Source organism: Cebidichthys violaceus, unplaced genomic scaffold, assembly GCF_023349555.1.
Source record: "Cebidichthys violaceus isolate CVI_PGR_0920_01 unplaced genomic scaffold, fCebVio1.0.p SCAF_25, whole genome shotgun sequence".
NCBI classification, from domain to species: Eukaryota; Metazoa; Chordata; class Actinopteri; order Perciformes; family Stichaeidae; genus Cebidichthys; species Cebidichthys violaceus.
The window spans coordinates 6,183,847-6,199,107 of record NW_027176428.1 but is presented as its reverse complement, the minus strand read 5'-3'; the positions used below and the strand labels follow the sequence as shown (position 1 = coordinate 6,199,107).

The 15,261-nt window shown below is 39.5% G+C and overlaps 1 protein-coding gene across 1 annotated transcript; it reads left to right on the top strand.

The window, feature by feature from the left end:
* The first annotated feature begins 2,120 nt into the window (after window positions 1–2,120).
* Window positions 2,121–8,955, top strand: LOC137879556 (probable nuclear hormone receptor HR38). The gene is made up of 7 exons (XM_068720360.1): window positions 2,121–2,249; window positions 3,852–4,684; window positions 5,336–5,465; window positions 5,707–5,870; window positions 6,039–6,241; window positions 6,350–6,528; window positions 6,635–8,955. The coding sequence occupies exons 2-7, from the start codon at window positions 3,854–3,856 to the stop codon at window positions 6,895–6,897; spliced, it is 1,770 nt and encodes a 589-aa protein (XP_068576461.1). The 5' UTR covers window positions 2,121–2,249; window positions 3,852–3,853; the 3' UTR covers window positions 6,898–8,955.
* The last annotated feature ends 6,306 nt before the right edge of the window (window positions 8,956–15,261 follow it).

The window sequence follows — 15,261 nt, the reverse complement described above, 5'->3', positions numbered from 1 at the left end:
TTAAAGTATTAGGCTATATGTTTATACAATATTAATGTGCATGCAGCCCACTTATTGAAATTCTAAATTTGAGTTGCTTAAATCTCCCTAAATCCAAAGCATGGCAGCCTACAGTGAGGCAGGCTTTGCCTCAATGTGGGAGGGAAAGCAGGAGGCCTAATCCAGAAGTGGTGAGGAGAAGTGGCAACAGAAAACGTTAGGTTCAGTGTAGATGGCGTGTGTGTTTATGGCACACTTGAATTCGCTGAGAAGGCATCAGACATTACACATAAGGAGTCTCTGATGATAGAGGAAAGAGCAGAGAAAGGAGTTGGTGCAAATGAAAGATTAAACAAATATATTTCCATCCTGCAAATGAAAATCAAAATGCAAATCTTAAAAAGTAGGTGAGAAAATTTTATATTTAGATGTGAAATCTCCTTTGACCTTTTTTTGAGTGAGAAAGGAGTATCCAGTGCTGGCAAAAAAACTCAGAATTGAATCAGAAATTTTCGTCTTTAAGTTTACTTAAACAAAAGACACAAGAACAAGAACACATTTTGACATGTCTGTCAAAATGTGCTAGTGATAACTTAAGATAACATACTGTATACAAACCAATTTTAAACATAAATGGACTTATTTCAAGACCATACAAGAAACAAGTAAGAACAAGTCAGATTGTTGTATCCAGACTGGAGCCGAGCTTCAGGTGCATAAATGGACTACTTCACAGAGTTGGACTGTTTAATTGACACAACTCCTATTTAATTAAAACAAGCAATATATTTTGTCTTTGTATTTATATATGTGTGCATACTACATGCCAGCATGTGTGTTCTTGCATCACTGAGTGAAATTGACATAAAGAATAATTTCAGTCTAGCCTGTAATTTTATATTCATACTGCACAAAACACAGCATCATGCGCAATCCCCTTAAATTGACTCCATTACCGCAGGTCTGTTTAGATCCTCTCAACTGCTTCTCACGCTGAATGATCCCTCTCACTTTCTTCATACTTAGCAGAGAAACTAGATCACTCCCAAAGATCCCCCGAGAGAGTTTAAGTGTTAAGTGTGTTCGTTTTTCTGGTTGTTGTTGGGTATTAAGGGGTATTAGGTGATGCTTGGATTGATGTTGACAAATGGACACCTGCAGCTGTGGCCTTGACATCCATGGTGCGAATTTGTTGTCACATCTCTTGAATTTAATGTGTAATTGACATATTTTGTGGGTCAGAATTTGGATGTCAAAGTTCTCACAGGATTAAGCATGTCTAATGCAGTCCGTCTGGATTAGAGGCCTCCTGTATGGAGGGGATTTTCTCTTGTGATAATTGTCTGTTGTGAAATTTACATATTTGAAGTGTTCATTCGTAACCATTTAAAAAGTGAAACTTTGCCAAATGATTTCAGCTTAACTGTATTCATTGGTAATTGCTTAAACTGTATCATGTGTAATCATCTCTAATTTGAAGAAACACATGAAAATACATATCATTTTTTAACATAATTGTGGCATAAAGTTGACAAACAAAACTGAAACAGAATCAAACACAAAGCACTACAAATCATTACAAAGTATGAGTATACAAGATAAAAAAAACAGACAACATAATATAGTAACAAAGTAATCATATTACATGGTAGAAATGTGTACTCGTGGTACCGTTTCCCCAAGTTTACTTGAAAGATGCCAGAGAATAGGGAGTTTCTAGCCATTCTGTGACAACAGAAATCCTATTTTATGAGAAAAAAAACCTACAGGTGTTTCCTGGTCAGCCATGTGATAACACACCTCCCTGTTGTAAACGTGTATAGCATCTATATTTCCAGTCATATAACGTCCGCACCTCCAAACTACGGCTATTTTTAGCCTTTCATCCAGTAATAGCCCCATGTGAGCGCCGCTGTCGTTGTCGGTTTATATTTAGAACGCACGCTCCCCCGGCTCCTGCGTCAATGGAATCCCGTTCGTGCGTCACACGGAAGAACGTCTGTGTTTCGCCAACGCTGATTGGCTCGTGACCCGGAACGTTCTACCGCCTTGTTCACCATCTTTGGGCATTGCCCGCCTCTTTGTCGACGCAGCCAAAATAAAACAAGCGTGTATGGATCCGCCTGCGTTGGTCTGACCCAGTATGTGTGTGTGAGAGTGTGTTTGAATGAGTGTGTGTTCTGAAAGCAGCTGGCAGAGGTGACATTCATCAGTTTCACTCGTTTGGAATAAATGAAAAGCTTAAAAATCCGGATATTTACATGAACCAGGTGAGTGAAAGTGAACTGTTTGTTTGCATGTTTTGATTTGTATTTATTCAGGGGGCAGATTAATGCTGATATTAGATTGATATGCTTGCCTTTATCCTTCATTATAACTACTTTCATAATAATATAGGCTCATAGAACAAAGCGGACTGGACTGCTGATACAGCAATTAAACATTATGCACCCTTTTACTCAAGTTAGTTTGATAGAAAATAAAGTATAAAGATGTATATGGCTCAGCCTCCTTTGCGTAGCAGCCAGAGCTACAGATACAGTCAGTTGCAAGTTGGTTAGGTACAACCAGCAAAAGTTAATGCTGTCTAATACAACATCCATACAAATCTTCCTTCATGGTTATAATGTTCAGTAAGACTACCCTCATTGATAAATTTGAGTCAACGCCACTCTGTTAGAGCATTAGTTTTAGCTATAGGTGTAGGCCTACTTAATAAACTTGAGCAACTGAGTGGAACTTTATTATTATGTAGGGAGTATATAAAGAGGGTATATTTTTTCATTAGTGAATCCTGCTCGTACAAATACTACTGTTGCAACTGTACTATTCTCACAGTTTTATCAGCTGTCTGATCTATATTCTGAGCGTAATAGCTCAGAGTTTACGACAATTTGTTTTCATCTTAATGACTTAACATGATTTCACATGTATGTTTTATGTGTGGGTCTATTACCGTTGATATACAAGAAGACGCATAGAGTATATTTATAGGACTTAAAACACACGTTGGTCAGTTGAGTAGTGTCTAAGTTTAAATATAAGTTTACAAATATAATTTAACAATGTGTGTGTTAAACAACAGTGATCAGGTGAGATGTGTTTCCTTTTTGTATTGAAAAACCCAGAGTGAGGAAGTTTGCACATGTAAATACACACCCATTCAGCCAACCACACAAACATGCGCGCACTCACACACACACACACACACACACACACACACACACACACACACACACACACACACACACACACACACACACACACACACACACGCACACACACATAAACAGGCTTTGCCACCTTTCCTATTTCAGCTGGCATTCAGCCCACCCTGAAATACAATCCAGCAACACTCCCTGGTACAGTCCCTGTGAAAGAGGGTTGCCCTCCACTGAAGGAGGTTTTCAAAGCAGCCAGTAACACAATATCTGATGATATCTGATTGCTTCACTGGATCTCCCTCTGCATTTTGTAAAGATGACTGATTAGTCCTGGAGCTAGAGAAATGGCTTGTAGAGGAAATGAGACCTTGTGCGTTAAAGGTGTTAAAGTAAGCTACTGTTTAGAAGGTTATAGAAGGGTGATTAGAAAACGTTGACCTAAACGAATGTCAAATTTTTTGGGATGTCTGAACTTCAGTGCATGCATTAATCTACCACATACATATGTTTAGGCCAACAACTCCCTGTCAGCCCTAGTTATCCCATGTGATTAATTATTTTACAATACAGTTACTTACATAAAAACATATTTTTTAAGTATTAAGACATCTGGTAGATATAAATACAAACAATATTTATATAACAGCCAAACGTTGAGGTTTATTTCCATCAGTTGTAATTGTTTTTGTTCTTTGTTCTTTGTCCTAGCAATGCCCTGTGTACAAACTCAGTATGCATCCCTGCCGCATGACAACTACTTCAGCTTTGAGTTCTTGAATCCTGATCTCAGTGCCAAACTGGTGATGGACATCAATGGCCAAAATGACCAGCTGTCTACATCTTCGTTGCCCAGCATCAACACCTTGGTGGGAAATGGCTATGTGGGGGAGTTTGATGCTTATTCCTGCAAGATTACCACCTCCCCTCCCAACTCTACGGTTTCATTCAGCCATGCTGAAAGCTCCTGCCCTCAGATGCAAAGCCAAGCCTTCAAGCTGGATGATCTTCAGGTGTATGGCTGTTACCCAGGTTCCTTTGCGCTGAGCTGCCTTGATGAAACACTATCGTCAGGTGGCTCTGACTACTATGGCAGCCCGGTTTATGCCGCTGCTTCCCCTCCAACATCAGGCTTTCAGGCCCAGTCTGCACCTGTGTGGGATTCCCCTTTCAGCCCCTACCCTTCAGCCCCCCCATCCTCTATGGCAGATAAAGGTGCCATGGCCCAGCAGCTCTCCTTTTTCTCCTTCGGCAGCCCCGCACCAGAGCAGCACTCTCCCCTGGGGCACCATCAGGATGCTCAGCCAGGCCATGATGACCATTTCTTTCTGCCTACTCAGCAGCATGTCTCTCCACTTCATTGTCCTACCATGTCCCTGGAGCACGGACCCCTAGAAAGCCCCAGGATATTGGAGGGGGCCATGATGTCTCCTAAAACCCACAACTCAGGATCCAGTGAGGGCCGCTGTGCAGTTTGTGGTGACAATGCATCCTGTCAGCACTATGGAGTCCGCACCTGTGAGGGCTGCAAAGGTTTCTTCAAGGTAAATAGCTGAACAGTATGTTTATTCTACTACTGAGTAGAGCCTGACGAGTCTTACATAGCCAGAACTATCTCTACAGCGCTGTGTAAGCACTAAATAAAGGTCTGGCTCCACACATTATCATTCTGGTATAGGGGAAAAACGCTATAGCTTGTTTGTATTTCTTCAAACCAGTCACAGTTGTCTTGGGCAGCATTAAGCACAGGATGCAGCGACGGTGCCGTTGCAAAATAGATAGCACAGATAGCGGAAGTTGAGGAGAATGCAGCTTGAGATGACCAATGGCAGACTTACACCCACAGTCCACATCCGGTGAGTCAGACTAGATTCTGATTGATAAATTGACTGGGATAATAGCTTATTGCATATATCGGTAAAAGTAATGAGCCATTGCAGTACAAAACATCAAAGCTATGTTTGAGACAGTTTAGAAATAGTGACACTACACAAAGTTTGTCAACCAGAGAGCACTGACCACTTTAAATGTACGATGTACCACTAAGTACAAATTTTAAGGGTAAAGTATTATTATTTAGACTTTTTAAATACAGTATTGGTCGGACTATACTACTGAGTTAGGCCTACATAAGACAGAATGCAAATTTATTTTATGTTTGCTCATAGTAATGTATTTTTTCCCTTGTTTGACAGCGAACTGTACAGAAAAATGCAAAGTATGTGTGCCTCGCCAATAAAGACTGTCCTGTGGACAAGAGGAGGAGAAACCGCTGCCAGTTCTGCCGTTTCCAGAAATGTCTCGTCGTGGGAATGGTCAAAGAAGGTAATGCAAAGTCAGACTCACTTTCAGTGACTAATGTATGACAAACTGGGGTTTGTAGTGACAGTCCTGTGAAACCAAAGCTAGGAATGACAGACATATGTAACCAGAGCCTTATGGTGCCAGCTGCAGAAAAAGAGAAACTGATACAGCAGTCGTTTTTTAAATTGTTGGTAGAAGCGGTGGCCATGTGAGCGTTACCAACGTGTGCTTCAAGTGCTCCTTTTTTTCGTCCCTGTCTTAGTTGTTCGCACAGACAGCCTCAAAGGTCGCCGGGGTCGTCTGCCCTCCAAACCCAAGACTGTGGCCGAGGCTTCATCCACAACCCCCAGTGTCAACATCATAGCCTCTCTTGTGAGGGCTCATCTAGACTCAAACCCAACCATTGGAAAGCTTGACTACTCCAAGGTAAATCTCAAGACTTGCAGCATGTTCAGAGTTAATTTGTACCAATCAGATCATCAACAATTAACTCAACACAGGAGGTAGAATGAACTCATGGACAGCAAATATCTCACTGATGGTATTTACAGTTCTCTTTAGTAGCATTGACCCTTCCCTTCTCTTCCTCCTTAGTACCAGGAGACTGTGGTGAACCTGAAAGATAAGGAGGAAGCCGGTGATATCCAGCAATTTTATGACTTGCTGACCGGTGCTTTGGATGTAATAAGAAACTGGGCTGAAACCATCCCAGGATTCACAGATTTCTGCACAGAGGACCAGGAGCTTCTCCTTGAATCAGCTTTTGTTGAACTCTTCATTCTGCGACTTGCATACAGGTCGGATTCTTTTACAGTTAACAAAAAAAGCCATGTTAACTAATATTTCACAAGACTAATGTGCATCTTTCAATATGCTGATTGTACTATTGGTTTGAAACCCAATAGGTCAAATCCAGAGAAGAACAAGCTGATCTTCTGTAACGGTTTGGTCCTCCACCGACTGCAGTGCGTTCACAGTTTTGGTGACTGGATTGACTCCATCATGGATTTCTCCCAGAGCCTTCACCGCATGAACTTAGATCTCTCCTTGTTTGCCTGTCTTGCAGCATTAGTTATCATCACCGGTGAGAGCCTTTGTTTGCTTTTCATTACAGTGAAGCTCACTGCATTTTAATTGTATTGTTTATATTCAGGACTGTGTTTCTCATGAGAATTTTTTTTTGCATCTAGATCGCCATGGCCTCAAAGAGCCCAAACGGGTCGAGGACTTTCAGAGTCATCTCATCACTTGTTTAAGGGAACATGTGAGCGGAAACGGCTCAGAACAGAGCCGGACTCAGCCCAACTATCTTTCTCGTCTTCTGGGCAAACTCCCCGAACTGAGGACTCTGTGCACACAGGGCCTACAGCGCATCTTCTACCTGAAACTAGAGGACCTAGTCCCTCCTCCACCAATAGTGGAAAAAATCTTTATGGATACTCTGCCGTTCTGAAAAAACATGAACAGAAGTGTGTTATTTGTAAAGATGATAGACTCAAAGCACCTAATGTGAGGTTTTATCATTGAACTCTACTGGTGAACCTCCTTCTCGCACTTGTGTGCTGACAAATGTCTGACATTGTTCAAGAGACCATAATTTTTCTAACATTAAGTTTTAGAAAGGAGTATGGTACATGTGCGAGTACCGCATCAAGATTTATTTCAGTTCAATGAAACTGTCACAGACAGAACTGAAATGGTATTAACAGTTCAGGACACTGTTTATACATATTTTTGTGTGCATTTGTAAACTGACTTTATTGCTGTGCTGGATGTGTGAATGTTGTCCTGCTATGCAGCTAGTAAGCCATAGATATTTGGGTAGATGCAATGCAATATTACATACTCAGCTTTTCCTAAAATCAAAAGAACCACACTAATCTCTTGAAAAAAACAGTGTTTAAAGTTGCTTTTTGATCTCACTAAGAAGCTGAGATAGTAGACTATTTAGTAGAAAAATGCAGGCAGAATCACACGTCCTGTTTCTTTAAAGAAATGTGGAGTCCTTATTTTCAAAAGGGAAATATTTACTAATTTCTTTGTATCACAAAAGATGGTTTTAATCCTAATTGTGCTCCTGTGGAAGGTCTCGGACCAAAGTTTACTCCTATTTTGATACTACCACTCAAAAACCTTATTGCCTTAAGCTAAGCAAAATGTTCTGCCATAACCCCATGCTGCAATTTTGCTACAACTTGTCAAGGCTGATGTTGGCAGAGTTATTATTGAACTGCATGTCCCTGTAACAGCACACTTGGTGGGCTTTTAAGAACAAAAATTTACTAAATTCAAAGTGCCTTTTATCAAGCCTCACTCCTTCAACCATAATAAGTGCCACTAAATGAATTTTCATTCCAAATATCACATACAGCGAGATCCATTTATTACACATGTGAAATAATCAATTTCAGTGTCACCATAAACATTTATTCCATATTTGAATTTGATTTCCAGTCAGTGCCAGATTCTGATACGAAGTGCCTGAGGCATGTGATTGTTAATACACTTTGAAAAAGACCGTACCATACTTGAACTCACACCTCCTACTGCTAAACTGGGAAGACATCAAGGGCTGACAGGTGGTTTAGGATCAACAAGTACTAAATCCTGTTCACATGTTCCTGTGGCAGTGAAATTCATTACTGCAACAGAGCCATTTTAAGATTAAATTAAGTCAAAGCACATTTCAGAGTCTCCCTCTATCCACAATCAGCTATACATACTCTTTATAAAATTAGTTTTTACCCAGCAACGCTTGAAAATCCACATGCATAAGCACACATTTAATGTTTGATATCAACTGGTTTCTTGTCTTTGGCTGCAAATACATCACACTGCGTGTGTTCGTGAAGCTCTCCTACTGTCTTCCACATTCTTCTCAGCTGTGCAGTTTTTGTATGTTTGATTTTTTTTTTGCATTTTCATCTCCAAATGAACTAAAGAAATATCTTAAGGAATCACAAATGTGATGAGAAGATGAGCAGCTAAGAGCACTTACCCAAACAGTGTTCAAAGAATATGAAGAACACTTCTTTCTTCTACTGTATGTGTTTTGTTTGGGACATGTGTGTGTATGTGTGTGTGTGTGTGTGTGTGTGTGTGGACTTTGAAAACTATTGCCAGGGCTTTTGTAAAATGGTGCAGAAGTGTTAAAAGACAGAGAATATTTGATATTAAAAAAATTTGAAAATACACCACTGGTTTACGCCATGTTTGTGAGATTACACTTTCTAGGCTGTTTCTTCTAATATATCTTCGTTTCCTGTGTTTTTTATTGGGGAATGTCGGTATTTAAGGGCCATCTCTCTCTCTGTTTACGATTGTGTTCCATTTCATCGTTGTATAAAATTCATGCAGTGTATATTATATATTCTGTTTTTGGAAGCATTGGCTTACAAGAATGGATGTATGATAAGACTCTATATTTTGTTGACAACAAATCACATGAAAGACCAATCAACCCAGACAGCTCTGGTTTATACTGATACTAAAATAAATCTTTAAAGTGTAATTTCGGCCTGCAATCATTTACAAAAACAGCTGGGCACTGTAGCTTATAGCAAATGTTTCTGAAACAGGAGTAAACTGCAGATTTGTTGCGCTACAGCAGCAACACTGTGTTTGTGAGATCGACTCAAATAAATCAAATGTGACTTGTTGATGGAACGATTGTTACAACATTTTGTACAAACATTCATTCCCGCAGAAAATTAATCCTAGTGACTTTGGTGATTCCTTGACTTTTCCTTTAGCACCACCACAAGGTTGACATTTGTAGTTTAGTCTGAAATGTCTCAACATCTATTGGGTGTACTGCCATGCAATCTGGCACAAACATGCATGCCCAACCCTTCAGGATGAATTGTAATAACTAGCTTTTCATCTTTAGCACCATCACCAGTTCAAAATTTTGACAAAATAGCTGAAAAACTAAAGAGCGCCAAAGCTGCCATTTGTGTTTTGTGCAAATTAACAAATGTTAGCGTGCTAACAAGCTGAACTAAGATGGTGAACACCTTTAACATCAGTATGTTAACATATCCATTGTGCACCAATTAACATGCTGACTGCAGAATTTAACTCAAAGCTCCACTGTTTAAGCAGTTTAAGGCTTTAGCTACATTGGCAAAACTTGAGAGCAAGGTAAATTAATTGATTTTGGTCTTTTTAATGGGCTTTGTTGGGAGAAAAAGACCTATCCTTTACGAAGAGTTTAGCAAATGTTTCTGTCTCCAGACTGTTGCTGTGCTTGAAACAAAGCTTAGTCTTTATTTAACTCTGTGCTGCAGCCTGTTACATATTAATGATGTGATGAAAAGTGACCAAAAGTAGTCCTTCATCTCCTTTTCACAGAGTCTGTGTTGTTCTGTCAAACATGGCGTTAATGTTGGCAATATCCTTGACCAAAGGGAAGACGACACCATGCCACTCTCAGCCACAGCAGACTGCAGCACCGACTGCAATCAGCCGCTCGATACTCGATCCTACTGTACACCACGTTCCGGTCATCTGGATTTTGGTGTTGGCAGACAGAGTGGAAAAAAGGGACAAGGGGAAAAAAGAGGAGGCAATATGAAAGCCAGCTTGCATTGAGTTTTTCATTATGATGCAAAATGGCAAGCATGCTGCCTAAGTCAGATGCAATGGGACCAGCAGATTAGTACAGTTAATGTAAGGTTTCATAAGGATTTAGTTCAGAGAGTTCCTTTGGTTCTATCTAAAACCTTTATATAATCAGAACTATCCACTGGTTCAATCCCTTCTAATGCTATTGTGACTTGTCATTCTTTATGGTCACATATCCATGACAGGTCAGACATGTTGCCTCTTCACATGGCCCAAAACCCAGACTCAAAATACACTCCCCTGTCAATATATCTAATCTTTGGCTGTTTCTTGATACCATCTTTTACCAAAAGTGGAAAGGTCCCATCTGGAGCCACCATTGGCGCCTGAACTTTTGACCTATTCCTTGTCATGCAACACTGTAGCTTTACACCCTGCACATGAGACATTATGTTCTGACCACTAATATGTGGCTCACTTGTCATGGTGATTTGTTGCACGTACATGCTGAGCTCAGTGTTTTACGCTTTGCTCCTGCATCACCTCCCACTAGGCTATAAAGGAGATATTTGAAGAACATGTTACCAACATGTTCACTACAGATTTTTTACATTTACTCAAGTATTTAAGCACAATTTTTGTACTTTACTTGAGTAAGCAATATCATGTTCCTTAATTCTTACAATGGTGAAACATCTTTTTTACTCCGGGACATTCATTTGACAGATGTAGTCGTAAATACTTCAAAAGGGGTTAAAAGTGGATCAGAGTAAAGATACAGGAGGCAAAAAGGATGTTGTATGTAGAGACGTTGTTGGACATCCAAGAGGGCACTTGATCCCCAGGGAACCATGAATGTACAAAATGTGGTGCCAATTGTAGCAGACCCCAGCCGGATAATGGTGAAGCGTACTGATGTTTCCAGAGGCCTTTATTTATTTTTTCTCATTTAAACCAATCTCCAGAAAACACCGTAAGAGCTACAGAACAGATACAACATAAATGAGCTCTTACGAGTTTAAACATTACTTAAATTACATTTCAATATACATGGGAGCATTAATTAAACATTTTCTCTAATATATACATTTCAAAAGCACATGTAAAAACCGAAATATAGCATTAGCTTAAAATGACAGCTTAGTCATTTAGCTAACCCTCTTAAGCTAACATTAGCATCTAGTTGAAACAGAAATACAATAAAACACACAATAAACACACAATACCTTGTTCCCGTTCCAGCTAGGTGCTTAACTGTTAATTAATAAACTAATATTGCAGAAGAATATTTTAAAACACTTTTCGTTTGCACCGTCAATTATCTTTTTATCCAAATCCAAAGTCAAGCTACTATAATCTGACGAGAGTTGGATCTGCTTCGGTTTCGCCAGAAGGACTTCAAAATAAAAGGACCCAAAACATAGAAAGGGCACTTACAAAATAAAAGCTAGCAGGAAGTGATTAACTTAGGTAACAAAGAAAAGGATTTGTTGGAAATATTCACCTTACACGAACAGAACCTCTTAAGAGTCCTTTACACCAATTAATTTTGTATATCATTGAGATATTTGTGAAAACTTTGACCTTCTGTTGGGACTAAAGGAAACGTTAGGTGATCATTAAAGTCAGTAGACTTCATCATCTGGGGACAATGAATGGGTGTACAAAATGTCATGGTAATACATTCATTAGTTGTTCAGGTACTTCGGTCTGGACCAAAGAGATGGACCAACCAAACAACTTTTTTATCTATAGAGCCAATTATAGCTAAAAATAATCCAGTAAAATTCTATGCTGCATAATAATGTAACACTCACAAGAGATATTGTTCCACAAAATTAGAACTTTTACTTGTAATACTTAATATTTAATACATTTAGAGCACTTTTGGGGAACCAACATTATTCTCATGTTTTTTCTTTAGCACAATTTCAAAGAATTCAGCAAATAAGTCATCAAAATTGTACATTGGCTTGTCACAAAGTGTGTGTGTGTGTGTGTGTGTGTGTGTGTGTGTGTGTGTGTGAGCAGCTGATTGCTGGAGATTGTTCCAGCGGGCGGAAAGCTAATAGGTTTGTTTGTGAGGATGCTGCACCTGTCGTCCATTGATGGATTGAGCTGTAAATAACTTTGTGTTTAATGCTCTGTGGTGGCGTCTGTGTTTCCCTCTCCACTGTTCTCCCTCTTTTACACGTTTTAATGCACAAGCACTTACACACAGGTACACACTGCAGATATTAATCTCATATATTTTCCAGAGCATTTTAGCTAAATACCTCACTTTGCTTCAGAACAATACAAAAATGAAGGTGTCTAAGAAAAGTTGCCATGATAATTTAGTTCCAATGACGGGCACAGAGACTCCTATGTTCATCCAAACACACATTCATTTATACACCTACAAGATGTTTTTGCAACAGTTCTTGTATGTGTGTGGGTGTGCTGTTGATTGTGGAAAACCCTCTGTGAGTGTATTTATAACAGGCCATTGTTGAGCCCTTAGAAACCTCTGTAATTGGATCCTGTCTCTCTCACTAAGGGACTCCGGTGATAAATGAGTTGGCAGATGTCATTGCTCATGCCATCCCTGTGATAACTGTATGCCCCCATCACGTCTTAAACTCTTAGTCTCTGCAGGCTTAAATTCAAGTGAATGGTGAGCCAGCTGTATTATCATTCTGAGGTGTGTGAAAGGAAGGGATGGCGGAAACATGTTTGATCAGTGGACATTTATTGGCTGTCTTCGTTGTGTCCTTGGGCATTGACTTTATTAATTGGACGCTCAGTGGTGGACTTCAAAGACGGATAAAATGCTTCAGAGCCATAATTGTGCAGTTTGTATTTCATCAGAGAAGAATTAAAATGGCTTTTTGGCTAAAATGCTTTAAAATAAATATATTATATTTTGTTATGTTTCATACATAACATGTACAAATAGTTTAAGCCTGTATTCTGTTGGCTTTGAGTCTTTTTATAATAAAAGGAGGAGCAGATCACTGATTGTATTTCATATACTCTATAACTGCACACTTTTAAAAAGTTAATCAATAAGATGTGAAGATGCTGCTGGAGAAGCACAGAGTGTGTTTAGGTGTGTGTGTGTGTGTGTGTGTGTGTGTGTGTGTGTGTGTGTGTGTGTGTGTGTGTGTGTGTGTGTGTGTGTGTTCTTATGTTGGAAACTTCTCTCTGCTCAGCCAGAGAATATGAGAATGTTACAATTATAAAACAAGATTGACAGGATGGATAGTGTTGCACTGGTGGATGACAGTTTCTGGCTGCATGCCTGGAAGTTATTCACAGCAAAGCCAACCCCCACCCCACCACCAACACACACACACACACACACACACAAACATGTAGGGATCAAGTGCAAAGGGATGGCGTTAAAGGAGGAGGGCTGGTGGACAGGGTGTGGTGTGTGTGTGTGTGTGTGTGTGTGTACGTGTGTGTGTGTGTGTGTGTGTGTGTGTGTGTGTGTGTGTGTGCGTGTGTGTGTGTGTGTGTGTGTGTGTGTGTGTGTGTGTGTGTGTGTGGGGAGAGGTTCAAGGTCAGAGCAAACACATGGTGCAAACCAGCAACTAGTACAACATATATAAATGACTGCATCGACCAACAATTAACACTGACTGCTAAAGACGTAGATGAAGCCTCTTTAACTGCAATGTGTTTTGTAAAGCTGTTAGATTTATAACAATCATGAAAAGTAACACTTCTTGAACAGTTTGCACACTTTGCTTCCTCTTAAGAGCTGTGGAAGGGATAAAGCATCACACATGTCCTTGGACACATGAGGAGCTGTTAAAAATAGGAATTAACATACAGGCTGTAACACAGTGTAAAGACGTGTAGAGTATGAGGGTTATTTATATTTGTACGATACATTTGTCGCTGCCTATTACTGTTGTCAACATATTTTGACAAAAACAATAGGCAACATTTCTTTTACTGAAAATCTTTTCCTGCCTTGACTTGCAGTTCATAAAAATCATCAGACAAGAATAAATGTAGATTAATATGCAGGTATTACTAAAAATGTGTGAGTATAACAATTGTCGTCTAAATGTTCAACATTTTGAGAAATACAAAAGCTTTCTTATTGAGAGTTAGATGAGAAAATCAACACCACTCTCATGATACATAGGAAGCTACAGCCAGCAGCTGATTAACTTATAGCATAAAGACTGGAAACAGCTTGCTTGACTAAAACAATTTCAGCATTTTCACATTTCAACATTTTAAGCAGTTCTTTATTTGCATTTTTACATTTAGCTGGTTTAATCTGTATTCAAACAGAAATGTAAAACAGAGAAGTTGTAGTTTTATGGTTACCAGCAGAGGTTTTTCATTTTCCCAAATGGTGAACTATTCTTTTAAGCTGCCAGTTAGGTCAGTTTAATTTTGTTGTATGAATCAGGTACCAATAAAATATTTAAAAGTTCCTGCTGGTTGGAAGAAAACTATACAAAAGGCAACAAGGGAGTAACAATTGGGTGTTTAGGATAAAAGATAAATAAGTTATATTGGGAACCTATGGGGTAAGGTACTGGAAAACAAAACTGAGGTTCTGGAAAAATTGTGTTAACATTATTAATGGAGATAGAGGGGTAATTGAAGGCAAAGTAATGGATATCTGTCCCCAAATGACGATATGGGTCTCAACAAGGATGGGGTATACTGCAAAGTAGTTTTGGGGTAGAAAGCTACGAAAAGGGGAACGAATATTGGAATAGTAGGAAACTTATCAATCATTTATGGCCATCAACGTACTTATATATGGGTATGCGTTGTTTCTGTTGCAATGTCTCCTAATACAACGGTTTGTACGAATGCTGTATGAAACTAGCCGGTGTTCCTTATTAGTTCCTCATACAGCAAAGATTAGCCATCCATCTGCATTCATCTAAAAAAATGAATTGAAGTACCAGTAAGAAGATTTGGCATTATCACTACAGGTCACCAAGCAGATAATATGTTTAATAAGAAAGCAAATACTGCAAATTAGCAGCTGTTTTTCTTAGCTAAAAATAAGGCAATGACACAAATGGACCCTCTTGAGGCGAAGCGACTTGACAAAGACCCGACTCAGTATCAGAGAGATGAAGGCTGCCCATACCTCACATAGAGTTGCATAACCAGTCTGAAGCAAACGGAGCTGGCACCCCTCATAAGATCACAAGGTGCTGCTGTGAGCTCAGCTGTCAGGAGTTGACATTGAGGGCAAAAAAACTGCTCCTCCTCCTAAGTGGATGAA